The sequence below is a fragment of the Salvelinus sp. IW2-2015 genome, linkage group LG6.2, assembly GCF_002910315.2.
Source record: "Salvelinus sp. IW2-2015 linkage group LG6.2, ASM291031v2, whole genome shotgun sequence".
Classification (NCBI taxonomy): Eukaryota; Metazoa; Chordata; class Actinopteri; order Salmoniformes; family Salmonidae; genus Salvelinus; species Salvelinus sp. IW2-2015.
The window spans coordinates 23,764,405-23,783,368 of record NC_036846.1 but is presented as its reverse complement, the minus strand read 5'-3'; the positions used below and the strand labels follow the sequence as shown (position 1 = coordinate 23,783,368).

The 18,964-nt window shown below is 41.4% G+C and overlaps 2 protein-coding genes across 5 annotated transcripts; one reads left to right on the top strand and one right to left on the bottom strand.

Annotated features, from left to right (window-relative positions):
• Nucleotides 1-140: 140 nt before the first annotated feature.
• LOC111966012 (matrin-3) lies at nt 141-15,356 on the bottom strand. 3 transcript variants are annotated; one of them, XM_070444294.1, is made up of 19 exons: nt 14,477-15,356; nt 14,062-14,123; nt 13,763-13,801; nt 12,466-12,572; nt 11,968-12,032; nt 11,730-11,846; nt 6,612-6,737; nt 6,237-6,419; nt 5,939-6,078; nt 5,182-5,833; nt 3,180-3,306; nt 2,863-3,005; nt 2,624-2,752; nt 2,422-2,544; nt 2,159-2,289; nt 1,659-1,971; nt 1,267-1,426; nt 939-1,054; nt 141-761 (listed from the first exon to the last, which is right to left on the bottom strand). In XM_070444294.1, the coding sequence occupies exons 1-19, from the start codon at nt 15,266-15,268 to the stop codon at nt 699-701; spliced, it is 3,588 nt and encodes a 1,195-aa protein (XP_070300395.1). In that variant the 5' UTR covers nt 15,269-15,356; the 3' UTR covers nt 141-698. The 3 variants fall into 3 exon arrangements, with proteins under 3 accessions (XP_070300395.1, XP_023846226.1, XP_070300396.1); XM_023990458.2 differs by having other exon boundaries at nt 5,939-6,063; XM_070444295.1 differs by lacking the exon at nt 13,763-13,801.
• A 1,235-nt stretch (nt 15,357-16,591) lies between these two features.
• On the top strand, nt 16,592-18,954 carry LOC111966011 (polyadenylate-binding protein-interacting protein 2). Of its 2 annotated transcripts, XM_070444297.1 has the most exons (4): nt 16,592-16,703; nt 16,958-17,126; nt 17,307-17,483; nt 18,186-18,954. In XM_070444297.1, exons 2-4 carry the CDS (start codon nt 16,989-16,991, stop codon nt 18,198-18,200), a joined length of 330 nt encoding a protein of 109 aa, XP_070300398.1. In that variant the 5' UTR covers nt 16,592-16,703; nt 16,958-16,988; the 3' UTR covers nt 18,201-18,954. The 2 variants fall into 2 exon arrangements, with proteins under 2 accessions (XP_070300398.1, XP_023846224.1); XM_023990456.2 differs by lacking the exon at nt 18,186-18,954 and having other exon boundaries at nt 16,613-16,703; nt 17,307-17,546.
• The last annotated feature ends 10 nt before the right edge of the window (nt 18,955-18,964 follow it).

Here is an 18,964-nt window from a genome sequence, read left to right as displayed (position 1 = left end):
ATGATCATGCCGTTTAATCAGCTTCTTGATATGACACACCTGTCAGGTGGATGGATTATATTGGCTAAGGAGAAATGCTCACTAACAGGGATGTAAACGAATTTGTTCACAACATTTGAGAGAAAGAAGCTATTTGTGGGTATGTAAAATGTCTGGGATCTTTTATTTCAGCTCATGAAACATGGGACCAACACTTTACATGTTATGTTTATAATTTTGTTCAGTGTACTTCCTCAACCAAGCAATGCAATTATCTGAACGTCTGCATGGGAGGCATCTATAAGTACAAATGATCAACCAAGCTCCTTTCTTTAGACTCTAACCCTAAAATAACTGGTTACATTGTTTCTCATCTCTGCATCGCAACAGTTGGTGAACATTCAAAAGACCAGCATCTGAGAGGGATGTAGTCCTACGACTTTAATATAAATCAAAAATGCATCTTGCACTTACATTTATAGCAAGATGAGTTGTCAGAAAACATTAAACAAAACCAGGCATACAAAACTCAATATATTCTCCAGATCCCGTCATCGTTGGTTCCTCCTGGTACAGTGCATTGGTTAAAAGTAAAACTTAAAGCTGAATAGCTAAACATGAAAGCCTAAAAAAAACCTGCCGAAACATCCACTCTAGGGTTACAAACTAACTCTATCCATGCATGAACACTTGATCAACAGTTCGACACGTGTAATATCCTACACAGGAGTCTTCATCCCTGTGCTACTTTGAGCTTTGGCCTTCTCTTTTTCCAGATGTTTCTGAAAATAAAAGAAAAGGAACTGCATTTAGGTTTCAGAGGATATAATTGTTCTTAAGCTGAACACTGTTTGATACCAAGTGAGAGACGTATTGGTGTGTTCTGTGTCAGAGCTTTAAATGACTGCTTAGATATTTTGGTATATCTGCTAATTGACTAAAATATTGTATATGTTTACCTTGAGTTTTTGGTAGTGAGATTGACTGCTGCAGTGAACCTTCTTGGCTGTCTCCTCATTGGAATAGAACAGGAAACAGACTCTACAGTAGTACCCCATCTTCACATACTCAACACCTGCAATCAGACAACAGAGTCACTATGATGTTTGTATATAACGCGTGAAATATACAGTACATATATAGTTCTAACTTTGTTTATGATTTAGACAAGATAAGAAGTTGCCTTGCGGAAAAAGATGGTTATTCTATATGTTATTAAAAAAGGTCGTACTAAACACATAGAAACCCCTTTCCCTCTAAAGAGTATTAATCTCAGCATGTCCTTACCCACTGGGTTGTTAGGCTCATACGGCCCCAGAGGAACCGGGCTGGTTGAAGAAAGCTTCCCCTCAGCRTGGGATGGTGTGCTAGCAGTCTCTCCATTCTCGTCAACGCTCCTCACACTCACTATGGAAATGGGCGCCTCGTTTTCCTCCATTTTGATGTTCTACAGTATAGAGCAATAGAGTGTCAGTTCCTTAAGATGCTACCTTCGGTTGACAAACTAAAACTGCCTCGGGTTACATCCCAAAATGGTGTCATATCAGATCATCATAGAGGAATTGCTGATGATGACAGCGAACTACGTTTGACCAAAGCCCCATAGGACTGTGAGCCGTAGTAATACACTATAGTGAATATGGTGCCATTTCAGAATAACCTACACCAGATAAACTTACCATGTCAGTGTCTATTTCGTGTACAGCTGAGTTCTCAGAGGGTTGACTGTATTCCCCCTGGACCACCTCCTCCTTCCTAACCTCTACCTCACTCTGCTCAGTGTGCGCCTCCATCTTCTCCTTGTCTTTGTCAGGCTCGTCTGCCGAGGATGCCGCCGTCTCCTCTCTGGACTTCTTGACTGGAGGTCCATCATCCTGTTTGGCTGAGCTTTTGGCTGCTGAGCTCCTGAGGGAGCTCGTTTCACTGCCTGATCGCTCCCTCTTCGACGGCCTCTTCTCCTTCTCCTCGGAGTCAGGGGCTGGTGGTCGGTGTCTAGTGTGGGAAAGAGCATTTCATTTCAATTCAACTTTAACGTCCCAGAAGAGCAATTTGATTTAAACGTTACATATTTTACATCACATACAGTACAAAGATAAGTATTTAGTAGTGACAAAAAATAACAAGTTGAAGTGTACAACGCTCACAGCAAATACACCAAATGTTGTTTGGTTTGACTCACCCGTATTTGAGTTGTTTGTACTTCCTGCTCACGTACACCGTTAGCCGCTTGCCTTCCAATTTAGGGGGCGTGTCCTTGTAGGTTTCAGCCATTCTCTCAGCGTCCTCGCCACGTTCCATCTCAATGAAACACTAGAAATTAAAGAATAAACATACAAAATAAAACATGTGATTTTTACCATATCCCACTCATTCACCCATGAGGCATTCCAAAAAGCTCTGTAGCTGAAGAGAGAACAACATTTCGAATTCATATTTAATTACCTCGTTGCGAGATCTGTTCAGAAAATAGCGTCTCACTTTGCCGAACGGTTCAGCGATTTTCAGGAGGGAGGCATCGGAGGATTTGAAGTGTGGAATCTGTCCCACGTATACCACTCTCCCACTCTGCAAGAAGAACAGGAACATTACAAACGACATCTACAGTAGAAGGCTGGCAAACTGAATCTTCATGTACGAAGCTCACCTGAATGGTAGCATATGTCTGTGAATGGTAGATTTTCACAGATTTCCCACACACAGTTGGTGTTACATTCCCACTGTAGAAATTGACCATTGTTTTTGCCTCTTCTTCCGAAGTGAGTTGCAGAAAGGCCTAGATTCACCAACAAAAACATACACAATGGTTAGATGTTGACGTCCATCATACTGTTTTTGCTTCACTGTCAAATTAATTAACTAATCAAATCAACCAACTAACTTTACCTCAGGTCTCACGTCAAGCACCAGGTGTTGAACTACTGTACCGAAGGGTTTGGCCAGGGCCAAGATCTCGTTCAGAAAACCATAGGCCCGTTTAAATCCCACAACGTTGACCACTCTCAATCCACCAATTTTCTTAGAGCTTCCTGCAGAGAGAATGAGAATTACACAACTGTTTACTTTTCCAACAATAGTTGCTGTAGCCTATTTTATGTGGGCCGACACTGTAACAATGGTTTTCAATTCCACAGACGCTGTCATCAATCATTCTAAATTAAATGACCATATATCATGCTAGAGGTGAAGTTKATGTTGTTTACCTGAAGATGAGTATTTTTCTTTGGATGAGGAGTCCTGTCTCTCCAAGTCCTCGTCCTCTGCCAGCTCATCCAGAGTCACAAAGTCATCCATGTTCTCTGGGAAATCCTGCTCCATGCTGCCCTCCTCCTGTCGGAAAGGAACAACATGTATGTCAACATATTAGTTACATATTCACTACCATTCAAAAGTTTGGGGTCACTTAGAAATGTCCTTGTTTTTGAAAGAAAAGCACATTTTTAACCATTAAAATAACATCAAATTGATCAGAAATACAGTGTAGACATTGTTAATGTTGTAAATGACTATTGTAGCTGGAAATGGCAGATTTTTTAAATGGAATATCTACATAGGTGTACATAGGCCCATTATCAGCAACCATCACTCCTGTGTTCCAATGGCACGTTGTGTTAGCTAATCCAAGTTTATCATTATAAAAGGCTAATTAATCATTAGAAAACCCTTTGCAATTATGTTAGAACAGCTGAAAACTGTTGCCCTGATTAAAGAAGCAATACAACTGGCCTTTAGACTAGTTGAGTATCTGGAGCATCAGCATTTGTGGGTTCGATTACAGGCTCAAAATGCCCAGAAACAAATACCTTTCTTCTGAAACTCGTCAGTCTATTCTTGTTCTGAGAAATGAAGGCTATTCCATGCGAGAAATTGCCAAGAAACTGAAGCTCTCGTACAACGCTGTGTACTACTCCCTTCACAGAACAGCGCAAACTGGCCCTAACCAGAATAGAAAGAGGAGTGGGAGGCCCCGGTGCACAACTGAGCAAGAGGACAAGTACATTAGAGTGTCTAGTTTGAGAAACAGACACCTCACAAGTCCTCAACTGGCAGCTTCATTAAATAGTACCCGCAAAATACCAGTCTCAACTTCAACAGTGAAGAGGTGACTCCGGGATGCTGGCCTTCTAGGCAGAGTTCCTCTGTCCAGTGTCTGTGTTCTTTTGCCCATCTTAATCTTTTTTTTTTTATTGGCCAGTCTGAGATATGGCATTTTCTTTGCAACTCTGCCTAGAAGGCCAGCATCCCGGAGACACCTCTCCACGGTTGACGTTGAGACAGGTGTTTTGCAGGTACTATTTGCAAGTTGAGGACTTGTGAGGCGTCTGTTTCTCAAACTAGACACTAATGTACTTGTACTCTTGCTCAGTTGTGCACCGGGGCCTCCCACTCCTCTTTCTATTCTGGTTKGAGACAGTTTGCGCTGTTCTGTGAAGGGAGTAGTACACAGCGTTGTACGAGATCTTCAGTTTCTTGGCCAGTTGTATTGCTTCTTCAATCAGCACAACAGTTTTCAGCTGTGCTAACATAATTGCAAAAGCGTTTTCTAATGATCAATTAGCCTTTTAAAATTATAAACTTGGATTAGCTAACAACGTACCATTGGAACACAGGAGTGATGGTTGCTGATAATGGGCCTCTGTACGCCTGTGTAGATATTCCATTAAAAAACCTGCCGTTTTCAGCTACAATAGTCATTTACAACATTAACAATGTCTACACTGTATTTCTGATCAATTTGATGTTATTTTAAATGGACCAAAAATGTGCTTTTCTTTCAAAAACAAGAACATTTCTAAGTGACCCCAAACTTTTAAACGGTAGTGTATATCAACATATTAGTTACATATCCAACATATATGTCAACATATTAGTTACATATCCAACATATATATCAACATATTAGTTACATATATGTCAACATATTAGTTACATATCCAACATATATGTCAACATATTAGTTACAGATTTTCTATATATATATATATATATATATCTTGAGAAATTGGTTACATATTCTAAATATATGTGGACATATTAGTTAAATATATGTTTACAATATGGACAACAATCAGAAAAGGCCGATAAGTAATTGTGCTCAACAGAACTTAGTCTCAAACTGAACAAAACACAAGAGTAGCGCCAACTTGTAAGCAAGACAAATATAATATTTTCTTGAACTATAAGAGTTTTCTGTTGTTGACCTACCTGATCTGCGGGTAACTGTTCTTCATGCATCTCTGAGCTCTCTGCTGGCTCTGCCGACGGCATGTCATCCTTGTCCTCGGTCTCATCTGTAGTGGCTTCAGTTTCCATCTGTTCACTCTTAGGCTCTCCCTCTGCTTTCTCCTCTGGACCAGGCACAGTCCCCTCCTCCACCTCTGACCCCTCAGCCTTCTCTGTGACATCACTACTGCTCAGAACCTTGGCAGTGCTCGGAACGTCATCGGAGTCCGGAGCAAGTTCCTTCTCCTCCTGCGATTCCAGACTGGTGTTGGCAGCGGTCTCTGGGTCTTCCGTCACGGCTTCAGCATTGTCCGCTGACGGCCCAACATCATGTGAACCCTGGTCTCCCTCTCCTTCGTACTCCTCAGCTTTATCTCCCTCCATCACACCAGCCACCACGTCCCCTGACCCCACTCCCCCCTCTCCCTCCCTCCCTGACCCCTCTCCCCCTGACCCCTCTCCCTCTCTCCCTGCACCGCCGTCCTCTCCTTTTGGCGGTTCCTTCGTGTCCTCTTTGGCTTTGCTGCTAGAAGAAGAGGAAGATTTGGTGCTCTTGGAGGAGGAAGATTTGTCTTTGGGCCCAGTACTTCTCCTTCTCTTGTCATCCATCAGTTTGTTGGAGCGATTATTCACACTGTTACAGACAGACAACAATCAGTCCAGAAAGCTCTGTGAAAAAAAGGACAACTAAGTCCTCTAATATGATAATGAAGCACTGAATCAATCTTGGAATTCTTACTTTAAGGTCTTGTACTTGGTACAGATGTTTAAGCGGACACTCTGTCCCTGGATGGTCAGTGGATTCAGAGTGTAGTACTTCACCAACATCTCGGCATCCTCCGCAGACCCCAGCTGAACAAAAGCCTTGGAAGACGAACACTAACGATACATTTTAAACATTCATGACACATCCAGAAAAAAAAAAGAAAAAAAATACTGAGAATAATATAATACAAAATAACATGTGCAATTTAGCAGACGCTTTTATCCATACATTAGTATGATTTTTATACAAAACAGAAGAGTAAGACTTTTACCTCATCAGTTAGAAACAAGTGTTTCTCCACGGTGCCGAAGCGGCGCGCGATGGTGAGGAGTTCCTGCTTCTTCTCATCCTCACGCGGCAAGTTGGAGAAGAAGACTACCTGCGATTGGTTCGCTGCCGCTGGCTCTTTGCCTAGTTTCGCCTCCCGGTTGATTCTCTCAGTTCTGCGGTCTTTCTGTATTCAGAAAGAGGAACATATTACGTGTACTGATCTGCATGCATGATCACTGCTTGAATTGAACGGGGTAGTTAACGGTCAGCGATGTTAGAAACGTGAGCTGAGTGATTTGAAGTATTTCAATCTACACAGCAGATCGATACAGGCAAAACTAATGAAAATAGATGAATAAGGGCATTCCAATATTACCTGAATCACCATGAGTTCTTTGGACAGATATAAGGTGATTTGTTTCCCATGCAACACCGCTGGGTTCTGCTGGTAGTAGCTCACCACATCCCTAGCTTCCTTATGAGTCTCCATTTCTAAAAAGGCCTGTGAAGTAGAAATATGCACCATGAACCCTACAGGACCAGTCAGCAGGTGCTCTAATACAACGCCATCTGTTTACTTCTGTTAAATGGGGCAATAAGAACAAGTCAAGTTTTAGGTTATTCCTTTTTTTTTTTTTTTATAAACCTAAATCTTCACAGACATTTACTCTGTTATTCAAAGTAGAGTTCGCATTGTGATACGTTGATTTCCGTTGTACTGTAATACGTTACTGGTTTATTCCCACCAGGGATGCACGATATATCGGTGAACATATCGGAATCGGACGATATTAGCTAAAAATGCCAACATCAGTATCGGCAGTATCGGCCCGATGTCTAGTTTAACGGCGATGTGAAAAACCGTTATCAAAGCTGACGTGCATACCTATATAACGTAGGTACATGACGGAATGACGCCACGTAAAATTTTGCGCTACACGTGCAACACAGCATTCCTAACCTAGCCCACAATGTCTGCTGTGTGGATCGAGCAGTCAACAAGTCGAACAGTCATTTGAAAGAGTAAGAACATTTCAGCGAGACAACTCAAAGGCGAAATCCATTAACGCCAAGATAATGGYATTCATTGCCCTTGACAATCAACCGTTCTCTGTCGTGGGTGATGTTGGCTTTCGCCGACTGGTCAAGCACCGGTACACACTAACGTTACCAAGTGCGCTATTGTTCAGATGTTTCCCTACCGGAGTTACACAGTTACACACTTCACTGCTATTAGCTTCACGACATACTATGGAACGCCGGTTGGGTCTTTGCGTGTCAAAAAAGATACACGTCAAATAACATTATTTGACAATAACACTATTTGACACGTCAAAAAAGCTTTTAATTTGAAACGTCAAAAAACACAGTTCTATTATAGAATGTTGTGTGTTCTGAATTTGCACGTGCAAGCCGAGCGCCACCACTACTATCAGTAGCACTGACAAAGCTGTACAAAAAAAGTCTGCCAACAAGCAAACACCGGCCACGAACGATGTGTTTACAATACCGCGTTGGTAATAAAGCATTATTTGTTCGACCGCAACTTCTGGGATAGCTAGCTAGCTTTAGCTTGGTACCTAGCTAGCACCAATACAACCAGCCTGAAAACAATTACCAGTAGAAACTGCAGTCATTTTCATTATTCTTAGCAATGATTTAGGAATCCTTGTAAGTATTAACTAGGTTGCCACTTGTTGTTCGCCTATTGAAATTGAACTTCAGTTCATGAAAATAAATAGCTAGCCAGCTACATAACTTTGGACAACATGGTTAACATTATAAACAGCCAGCTAGCTTCATCTAGCTAGTGAGGCTAGAGCGGATCGGGTTATGTGTTGTTAAGCTAGCCACAATAAGAATTAGGCACAATAGTGGAATTTGTGGTTTGCCTTCAAAAGAAAAGTACCTCTTTGAAAGTGATGCAGAAGGTTACAATTGGTGGAATCATGTCATATTTAGACTAGATAATGTTAAACAAGGTTGGAATGTGAAGCAATGAAATGGTATCAGTCTACAACACAATGGTGAAGAGTTTATGCAAATATTAGAGTTGTAGCTCTTATCGCTGGACTGTGACTGTGTGAAATCACCTCCCCAGTCCGCCTATTGTGTATATTGACATTCATATTGCCTAAGGATGGGGGATCAATGAAATGGGGTAACAGTCTCCTTAATACCCAATATATATTTTCCCAACGACCTCCTCAGAGTTTTCAGACTCCAAAACATCCACYCAGTATTGTTTTTCCTCTGGAATAGTGTTCAATACACGTAYGTTGACAATAAATGTGGCTCAATTCAGTTGTTTCAGAGTCCCGCAATAAGAGCTACAARGCTAATGTTCTCTGGGTGTCACTGAGTAGACTGATACCCCATGTCATTGATCCACAATCCATAGGTAAGGCTGTACAGTGAAATAAGTATGCCTCTAATGCAATTGTAAAGTATAATACATCCAGTGTGAATTCAACAGATTTTTGTCAAATTAACAAATTCATGTATTTTGTTGATTTTATATAACATTCCAACCTCGTTAAGCATGATCTATTAAATTATGGCATAATTCTACTATTTGTATTCACTTGCATCACTGTCAATTACATCATTTTATTTTGAAGTCCACTATTGTGACTAATCCTTATTGTGGCTAGCTTCACATAGATGAGTCRGACCACCATTAATCAAATAAGAACTGTCTTATAAATTAGGGTTATTTAAGATTACACCTAGCTATATAGTTAGCTAGCTAAATATATAGCTACTGAAACTGATGTCATTTTGCTATGTATTTGGGGAAGAACATCCATGAGCTAGCTAGCTTTTRTTWATGACCAGCACTGTAGGTGTGCCAGACAACTTCACCAGCATCATAGCACACGTATCGATGAATCGCTGTGACATGAAATACGAGTGATAGTGTAATCCATGTGTAATAACTAGATAAGAAAATTAATGAACGAGTTCAATTATTATGTGACGTACAGTTATTCAGGTCCTGATTGGTCAACAAGCAAAGACCCAAAAAGCGTTCCATAGAAATCCTGGTTGAGAATGAAACGACTGAACAATTGAACAACGAAACAGCACAGCAAATTAAAGAAAACGGTTTTGATTATGTTTTACTGGTAATGGGGACATACGTAAATGCCAACAAAATAACTTTTTGGTCAGTGTGGTGTGTGTAACCTTTAACTAGGCAAGTCAGTTAAGAACAAATTCTTATTCACAATGATAGCCTACCCCGGCCAAACACGGACGACGCTGGGCCAATTGTGCGCCGCCCTATGGGACTCCCAATCATGGCCGGATGTGATACAGCCAGGATTCGAACCAGGGACTGTAGTGATGCCTCTTGCACTGAGATGCAGTGCCTTAGACCACTGCGTCCATGTGTGTTATTTAACTAGAATGATTAAAAGGCCGCTAAAATGTTAAATATGGGTTATCGGTATCGTTTTTTTGTTGGCAAGGAAAATATCCGATATCGTATCAGCCAAAAATGTAATATCGGTGCATCACTAATTCCCGCTACACAATAAATATTAGGCTACCATTTATCCATCGTTCAATCAATAGCCAACCATGCTACCATTTATCCATCGTTTCAAATCAATAGCCAACCATGGCTACCATTTAGCCATCGCTCATTCACTAGCCAACCATGCTACCATTTAGCCATCGCTCATTCACTAGCCAACCATGCTACCATTTATCCATCGCTCAATTATCTAGCCAACCATGCTACCATTTAGCCATCGCTCATTCACTAGCCAACCATGCTACCATTTAGCCATCGTCATTCAATAGCAACCATGCTACATTTATCCATCGTCAATCAATAGCCAACCATGCTACCATTTAGCCATCGCTCATTCAATAGCCAACCATGCTACCATTTAGCCATCGCTCAATCAATGCCAACCATGCTACCATTTACCATCGCTCAATCAATAGCCAACCATGCTACCATTTAGCCATCGCTCATTCAATAGCCAACCATGCTACATTTATCCATCGCTCAATCAATAGCCAACCATGCTACCATTAGCCATCGTCATCTCACTAGCCAACCATGCTACATTTATCATCCTCAATCAATAGCCAACATGCTACCATTTAGCCATCGCTCTTTCAATAGCCAACCATGCTACCATTTAGCTATCGCTCATTCAACAGCCAAACATGCTCTTAAGTAAATAGACAAGTAGACTATGACAGTATGGGTAGGCTACAGTATTGCTGTGCGATAGGTGTGACATCGTCAAGGCAGGAGACAGAAAAACAATGTATTAATAAAGTAAATATTGAACAACAATTCATATTTTTTATAGAAGTGTTGGCTGTTGGCTGTAGCATTTACTTTAAAATTGTTCAACAGGCCAATAACTCTTACAGAATGCGCAGCCATTGTTTGGAACCCTCTATAGGCTGCATGCATTTTAGTTTCAAACCAACTGCAAAAAATTCTAAACATTCTGCCCACACCTCTACAGAAATGTGAAATTTGCCATTGAGCTTAAGAACTGTCATGGTCCTGTTCCAAATCATAGAGCAAATGAGGGCGTTTTTTCCCATTCAAAGGTGAACGGGGCGTTTTTGTTCCATTCAAAGGTGAACGGAGGGCGTTTTTGTTCCCATTCAAAGGTGACGAGGGGCGTTTTTGTTCCCATTCAAAGGTGAACGGAGGGCGTTTTTTGTTCCCATTCAAAGGTGAACGGAGGGCGTTTTTGTCCCATTCAAAGGTGAACGGAGGGCGTTTTTGTTCCCATTCAAAGGTGAACGGAGGGCGTTTTTTGTTCCCATTCAAAGGTGACCGAGGGCGTTTTTGTCCCATTAAAGGTGAACCGAGGGCGTTTTTGTTCCATTAAAGGTGAACGAGGGCGTTTTTGTTCCATTAAAAGGTGAAGGCAGGGCGTTTTTGTTCCCATTAAAAGGTGAACGGAGGGGGGGCCGTTTTTTGTTCCCATTAAAAGTGTAACGGAGGGCGTTTTTGTTCCAATTAAAAGGTGAACGGAGGGCGTTTTTGTTCCCATTAAAGGTGAACGGAGGGTTTTTGTTCCATTAAAAGGTGAACGGAGGGCGTTTTGTTGTTCCATTAAAAGGTGAACGGAGGCGTTTTTGTTCCATTAAAAGGTGAACGGAGGGCGTTTTTGTTCCCATTAAAAGGTGAACGGAGGGCGTTTTTGTTCCCATTAAAAGGTGAACGGAGGGCGTTTTTGTTACCATTAAAAGGTGAACGGAGGGCGTTTTTGTTACCATTAAAAGGTGAACGGAGGGCGTTTCTAGGCAAGGTTATAACGCTTGCTCACGAGTGCATAAATATAGTACGGCTCTGACATATCAATGGAAAACATATGTATATGTTGCGTGCGAAAGTTTGATAAAATCGCAATAATTTGTTGCGCACGCAAACCCTAAAATCTCCACGTACACAAGAATTTTTGTGAGAAATGTATAAATGAGACTTCGGGCAGAAAGTGTCGTGCTTTACCTTGTTCTTCAGAACCAGGTGTTCACAGAGAGTTCCAAAGGGTTCAGCCAGGGCGAACAGGGCTTTGTTAGACAGAGGACTCCTGTCATATTTGGCCACCACTACTTTGCTTCTGATCTGATGAGGAACACAAGTTACAAAACAGGTTGAATCCACGAGTTACGAGTTACTTGGTCACTGCATTACAGTAAAGAGAATTGTATTTTATCAAGATAATATGACAAATAAAACACATTACCTGCTTAGGTGCCATGAAGTGTTGATGTGGCTTGCCTGATCCAATGTTAGATCCAGCACCACCACCTAAACGAAATAATAACACAGGGCTTTTATATATACGGCTTTTCAAGGACCCACAGTCACTTAAATTACAACAGTGGCCAGCTAAACAAAAGCAAACCTGGATTGCTAGCTTACTTTGTCTATAGAGTGATTACAGGGTCAGGAAGCCAATATGTAATTTGAGTGAACTAGGCCTATCCCTTTAATGATAATGATTACATGGTAAGGAATACAAAAAAAAATCACCAGTAAGTGAAAGCAATAAGCATACATTGGTTGCGTGCGAAAAGGCACCCTATTCCCTATATAGTGCACTACTTTTGGCCAGAGCCCATTAAGGAAGTAGTGCACTACTTTTGGCCAGAGCCCTATGGGACCCTAATCAAAAGTAGTGCACTAAAAAGGGAATAGGGTGCCATTTCAGACACAGACGTAATCTTTCACGCAGCATTACCCCAGCCGGAGGTCATGCGGCCTCCTCCAGCCTGCTGCCCACCGCCCATGGGGATTGGTCCCAGGAGACCGGCTGATTGATTGGTCTCCAGTAGATGAGACCCACCGCTGAAAAAGGGACAAACATGAGATTCAGTCTACTATTATACAAGACTGATTCATCCACGTATTTAAACGTGCAACTGCACTTCCTGATTTAGCCTCATTTTAGATTTGATTCATTAAGAAATGGTAGCGGCCATTACTGAATTCAAACTCTAGTTGGTTTCAGGGTGTGGTTTGATGTGGGTGTCTCGTGTGTTTGTGTTCGCAGATGGGAAAAGTTAGACAAATTATTTCCACAATTAACTTCAGCCGTCTGGTGTGCGACCGTGGTAAATTTGGTTTGACTTTGGATAGCCTATCTCCGGGGCTAGTTAGGGACCGTCAATAAATTACACAATGTAAATGAGACAATATTTTCACGTTGCATACCTTTTAGTTCTCATTAAACGGTTTCAATATTTGAGGTTTTTAAGTCATTGAAATGTGGAGCTATTTGGATTTTAACATGTACATAGTGTAATTTACCGATGGTCCCCAACTAGCCCATAGGGATATCCAAATTCAACCCTGATTTACCACAGGCATTACGATAGGGTGGCGTGCAACTGTACTCCGAATTGATGATTACTGGTGTGCTGCCAGCTGTGGGCAGGATTAAAACAAAGCCAACTTTCATTTATGTTGTGACGCAGTCACGACTACAAGTCTCACAAAACTCTGTTTTGGACAAGATTGACTTTATGACCAAAATTATTCTATTTACACTTTGTAGTAAATTTTGACATTCGAATAAATGTTTCACACTCATATTGATGCCACACAGCCTGTTTTCAAAATGAGAAGTCGTTTTTTTAGGGGTAGTTGCTCTTTAAAATCAAACCACCTGAAAGGTTCTGGTTTACTGTGTTCTTGGGACTAATATTTGCAAACATGTTATAACAACCGGCGTGTGTGTGTGTGAGAATTTTGTATTTAACTAGGCAAGTCAGTTAAGCACAAATTCTTATTTAGAATGACGGCCTACACCGGCCAAACCAGGACGAAGCTGGGCCAATTGTGCGTCGCCCTATAGGACTCCCAATCACGGCCGGTTGTGATACAGCCTGGATTCGAACCAGGGTGTATGTAGTGACGCCTCTCTAGCACTGAGATGCAGTGCCTTAGACCGCTGCGCAACTCGGGAGCCCAAGAAAGAGAAAGTGAGCAAGAGAGAGCGATTGTCTGCGTGTGTGTGCGTGGGTAGACACACATACCCTCTGCTTGTGGCCATGTGTGGATCCCATTCTGGGTACCTAAAGATCATGGGAGAATATATATATATATTTTTTTAAATGGCTGGTGGTAGCACACATTTTTATTATAAGACAAAACTCAAAAAAAGTTCCTTTCTTTTCCCCCCCACTCTTTTTACAATAGGCAGGGGAAAAGTTGTACACAGACGATTCAGTGTGTATCACCTTCTTCAGTGTTTATCTGAACATTAGTGAAAATAACCTCGTTGCTAAAAGGCCTATACATTACGTAGTGTGTTTGAKTAGAAAGAGTAACTTACATTTGCAGGAGAAGCCTCTGGTTTTCTGCATGGCGTAATCCATCCGTGTGCTGGTTCCACTCCTGCAGACCAAGACACCCACTGGATGAGTGACTGATTTACTGAATACATACACTGTGTACATCAATTGGCTCCCACACCAATTAGAAAGCAAAGGGTGATTAAACTACGGCTCTTCAAAAGGAGAAAGAAGCTGAATAAGTGGAGATATGACGCTAATGTAAACAAACTTGTTGAACCATTACTTTTTGTGTACAATAGGATTGGCTTTCGTCACTTGATCATAAATTCTGGTCTTGAATTGAAAAAGTGTCCGTGCGTGCATGACAGCAGCAATCAAACTGAGATCAGAGTAGACAGTGTGTGTGGATGGATGAAACAGTAAAGTGGAAAAGGAATTGGAGTTACTACTCACCATGGTAGAATGCACGTCAAAATCACAAAGAGAGCACACATGGGGAAACATGTGAGGTATAACTCCTAAGAAGTCCTGCACTTTGCCTTGGGACGGGGAACCCATTCTCCTGGTCATAAAGACACTGTCTGCCGCTGAGGGGGGACCCGTGCCCATACCGCTGTAGCGATCATGGGAAAGATCTGAATACCACGTTGGATCTCTTCCACCACTGCCGTGGCCATAGTCGAGTTCGTACCTTCCAGCTGGAGTGTCTTGGATGGAATTGTAGCCCAAGTCTCCTTGCTGAGCGTGGGCCGAAGCTTGCCCCATGGAACCACCCAGTCTTCCAACACGCATGTCATCCCAGTTGTCTCTGCTGGCTCTGTATGAGGGCTCAGAGGAGAGCCCAGACAGGTCCCCTCTAGAGTTGCCTGCCATGCGTCTGTCAGAARCCACCTTCCGGTTCTTAAGCTGCATAATAAGTTGAGGCAAGGACTCCACACTAATGTTTTCTTCTGGGATCTGTGCCAGCACGTCTAGGTCAGCGGGCGACAGGCCCAAGCTGGCAAACAGCTTCATGGAGTTGCCAATGTGGCTGCCACCACGACGGGACAGCTGCGGGTCATGGTCGCCCTCACCACCACCCATACCTGAGGACATGCTGTGCAACTGTCTGGAGGTTGAGCCATGATGGAGGCTGTCTGAACGCTGTTCATTCATGCTGAAGTTGAGGGTCTCAGCAGCAGCCAGGAGCCCGCGTCCCACAGCAAAGCCTTTCTGAGAGCTATCAGATGGAATCTTCTGGGACATGGCCACTCTCAAAATGGCTGACGTGCTCTAAACTAACTCAAKGTGAYARTKCACYGRACAAMAACAGAATAAGGAAGCAGTTAAGMGAGGGCCAATTTAYYWSTRTMWMKYKYYYGAYYAMWRWGTCAATTCAAAAASWGACAACGACGTGGCAACAAGTCAACGTGGATGAGGAAAAGGAAAACTCTCCTCTTCATCTGATGGAATATTTCTGCAGAAACATAATGGTGAAAGTGTAGGGTGTAAGTTCTTGTCTGCCACCCTCCTCCACAGTTAGCATGGGGATATGGAGGTGCAAACAACACTGTCCGCAGCCAGGTTCAGTTAGCCTACAATGTACAGATAGCAAGTGTGGAGAGGAGGGCCCAATTCAAATAGTAGTCAATTGAACTGTGTTCAGAATCAGAATGTTACGTTTATATGAAAGAAACAGGAAGAATAATTTACAAAGGATTGAAGAGAGACAACTCACAGAAAAGCAGGGAAATGTACAGCAAAGATTCAGACGTGAATTGACCTCATACGAAAGTAGAGGAAGATACTGTGTATCATGAACTGTATGTCATAGCCAGAAGAGAAGATAGATTAACCCATGTTTGATCTTCATAAAACAAGGACAATGTTCAGACTTTATCAGATGACCAACAATAGGCCGAACTGCAGTGGACACAACTTGACATGAATTGAAGAGCTAAAATTTGTAGCGACTAGGTTACAATGAGCAGTGGGGTTTGTGATAAAAATGAAATTTGGATCCAGTCTCTGATCGGGAAAGACATGGATCAAGCTATAGCAAAGACAAGAGTATAGAGAATATATCGCAACATTAGCTATTCATATTAAAAACAAGTTGCTAGCTAACACGAGATGCTGCTAACCGCAACAGCTTTAGTCTGTACTGCAGCTGTGCAGCCAAATACATTTGCACTCAGTGTGTGAATATTTGCTGAATTCTGTGCGTATTAGATATAAAAACGTTGTTTGAAGATGGTAGCAACTAACCAAATGTTAATATGCAACAGCAGAACCACATATTTGATGTGAAAGGCCTCTGGCCTAGTTGGCTTGCGAAGCTAATTTGATGGCGGCATCTAGCTGCATGTTTTCATGATGAGATGTACATTATGCTACAAAAAAATGGAGTTCTATGAAAACAATATATAGTTGTAATTTGTAACGTTAGTTATTTTATATTCAAAACGACGTTTTTCCGAGGTTAAGGAGCTCAGTGTTTATTGTCCTTACCTGCGCAGGGGGGTTCACGCTGCGGTGACGCTATAGCGAGCCAAGGAGTATGCGCCCTAATCACGTGGGAGGATCATACGATTCGTTCAATTTCTGACGTTCAACATGTAAACAAACATACTCAGCAGCCATTATTTTTCACGATCTTAGAAGAGTTCAACTGACACTTCCAGCTTTGAAACTTCACCTGGTAATTTGACCGTTATGAAATATCGTAACGATATATGACATTGCTGTGGTTCATATAAAACAGAAATGAGTGTCCCTACTTGCTGCTTTTAGACTTTATATCGAGTCGTCTTAACAAAGGCAGACAACACGTGTCTGTAGATAGCTAACGTTACGCTGTGGTCATAGTTAGCATTTTGAACTGTAGTGTGTTTTTCCCCTAGTCGTTGGTTGTTTATTCCTGTGTCTTATTATTACTGTGTTCTGTTTTTGCAGATATAGCTAAGTTGTCTTGGTTACAGCCAAAATGAAAGATCCAAGTCGCATCAACAACACCCCAAGCCTCAGCAGCATAGAATTGATCCTACATGGACAGTTCATCAATGATGACAATCCCTTTGCTGAATACATGTGGATGGAGAACGAGGAGGAATTCAACAGACAGGTCCTCTACTTATTTTGTCTATTGATGATGTACTAGATTAGGTTGATGTAATTTTTCATGCCTACACCACACCACACTCAAAGAAATACCTATTTTTGTAATGCTAATGTATCGTTATTTATTTAATTTATAGTGTTACGAAGAGTTGGGTGTCTAAAGTATTGAATGCTTTTTCCCCAGATTGAGGAGGAGCTGTGGGAGGCGGAGTTCATTGAGCAGTGTTTCCAGGAGATGTTGGAGGAAGAGGAGAATGAATGGTTCATCCCAGCCAGAGATCTCCCTCCAACCCTCGGTCAGCTCCAGGACCAACTAAACCTACTGGTCCTCAGTGACACAGGCATCGTCGACGGCCTGGCGGTAAATGTTTCAGAGTGGTTTTATTTGTCCAGGTTTTATGAAAGTTAAGTCTGTGGAAAGTAGACATTTTAGTTGGCCTAGTCCTAGTTTCGTGTTAGCCTCGTAAATACCAGACTGCGTGTAGGGAACCATTCATGTAAGTCTGTTCTCATCAACTCGTGAAAAGCCTGTGTTTCTGAGGCTTTAAAATATATATATATTTTTTTGTTTTAACCTTTATTTAACTAGGCAAGTCAATTAAGAACAAATTCTTATTTACAATGACAGCSAAACCCGGATGACACTGGGCCAATTGTGCGCCGCCCTATGGGACTCCCAATCACGGCCGGATGTGATACAGACTGAGGCTAGCCTAGTCCCAGATATATATGTGCTATCTTGTTCTAGTTTCAAGTTTTATTAGTCGTATGTACGGGATACACAAGGGATACACCCTCCAATGAAATGCTTACTTGCAGGTTCCTTGTCGACAATGCAACAACAATAATAAATAATAAAAGATAAGAATATGAACAGAAAGTAAATGGCTCAGTAGAATAAAATAAACATTTTAGCATAAGTATAAAGTATGATTTTTGTCAAGATGGCAGAGGCTGGAACATACTGTACAAATAGTCGGCCTATGACATCACAATTTGTTTGGATTGAATAATCTCTGTAAACTTTGATGACATTTTCCCTCATGTTTTTTTCTCTCTTTAGGTTACAGCAATTTAACCCTGAAGCGCAAGAATTCTACCAGGATTGAAGCACTGAGACTAGTCTTCGATGACAAGTTATCTGTCCACACTGAAGCCAGCGTAGGAAGATCTGTTTGAGTTTTGTTAATCTGTTGCACTTAATGTGTTGCCAAAGTTTTCCAGCTAGCCCTGCATGGTTAACGTTTTGAATAATGTTGTGTATATAAATCATATGTTTTTTTGTAACTCTTCTGAATGTAAAACAGGGTAGGAGCCAGAAGACCTTTTATTTCCTTTTTGAATATTATAGGCCATGTTATGTAAGTAGTTCTAACATACCTGCCCATCAAATAATAATTTCTGTTCAATCAAAATTATGGTTCATTTAAAAATCAGAAGACATTTTTCATTAGATCTTGGTTTGCATTATGAATTCCTTTTATTGAAATGCAGATTGTAAATAGTCCGGGTGGCCATTATTAATTGTTCAGCAGTCTTATGGCTTGTGGGTAGAAGCTGTTAAGGAGCCTTTTATTTCATTGCTCCTCTACTTCCTGCCATTACGTTCGAGGCCTGGTGCTTGATATCCTACTGCCATGTAGATGTTGACTTTAGATTTTTTTAAATGCACATAAAAAAGAAACTACTGTATAAAAATGTACCAAAAGTATTGCACAAACATAACAAAAAACATATATATTTTTTCTTAAAGTATTTGAAAATAAATATTGATGGATGGACTATATATTGTGATTTCACAAAAAAATAAACATGGCTCCCTCATAAATGTATACTCTTGAA

Excerpts from the sequence above, each read along its gene's own strand:
- LOC111966011 (XM_023990456.2), top strand. The coding sequence starts at position 16,989 with ATGAAAGATCCAAGTCGCATCAACAACACCCCAAGCCTCAGCAGCATA. Across the intron at positions 17,127-17,306 it reads AGGAGGAATTCAACAGACAG|ATTGAGGAGGAGCTGTGGGA; the intron begins GTCCTCTACTTA and ends CTTTTTCCCCAG.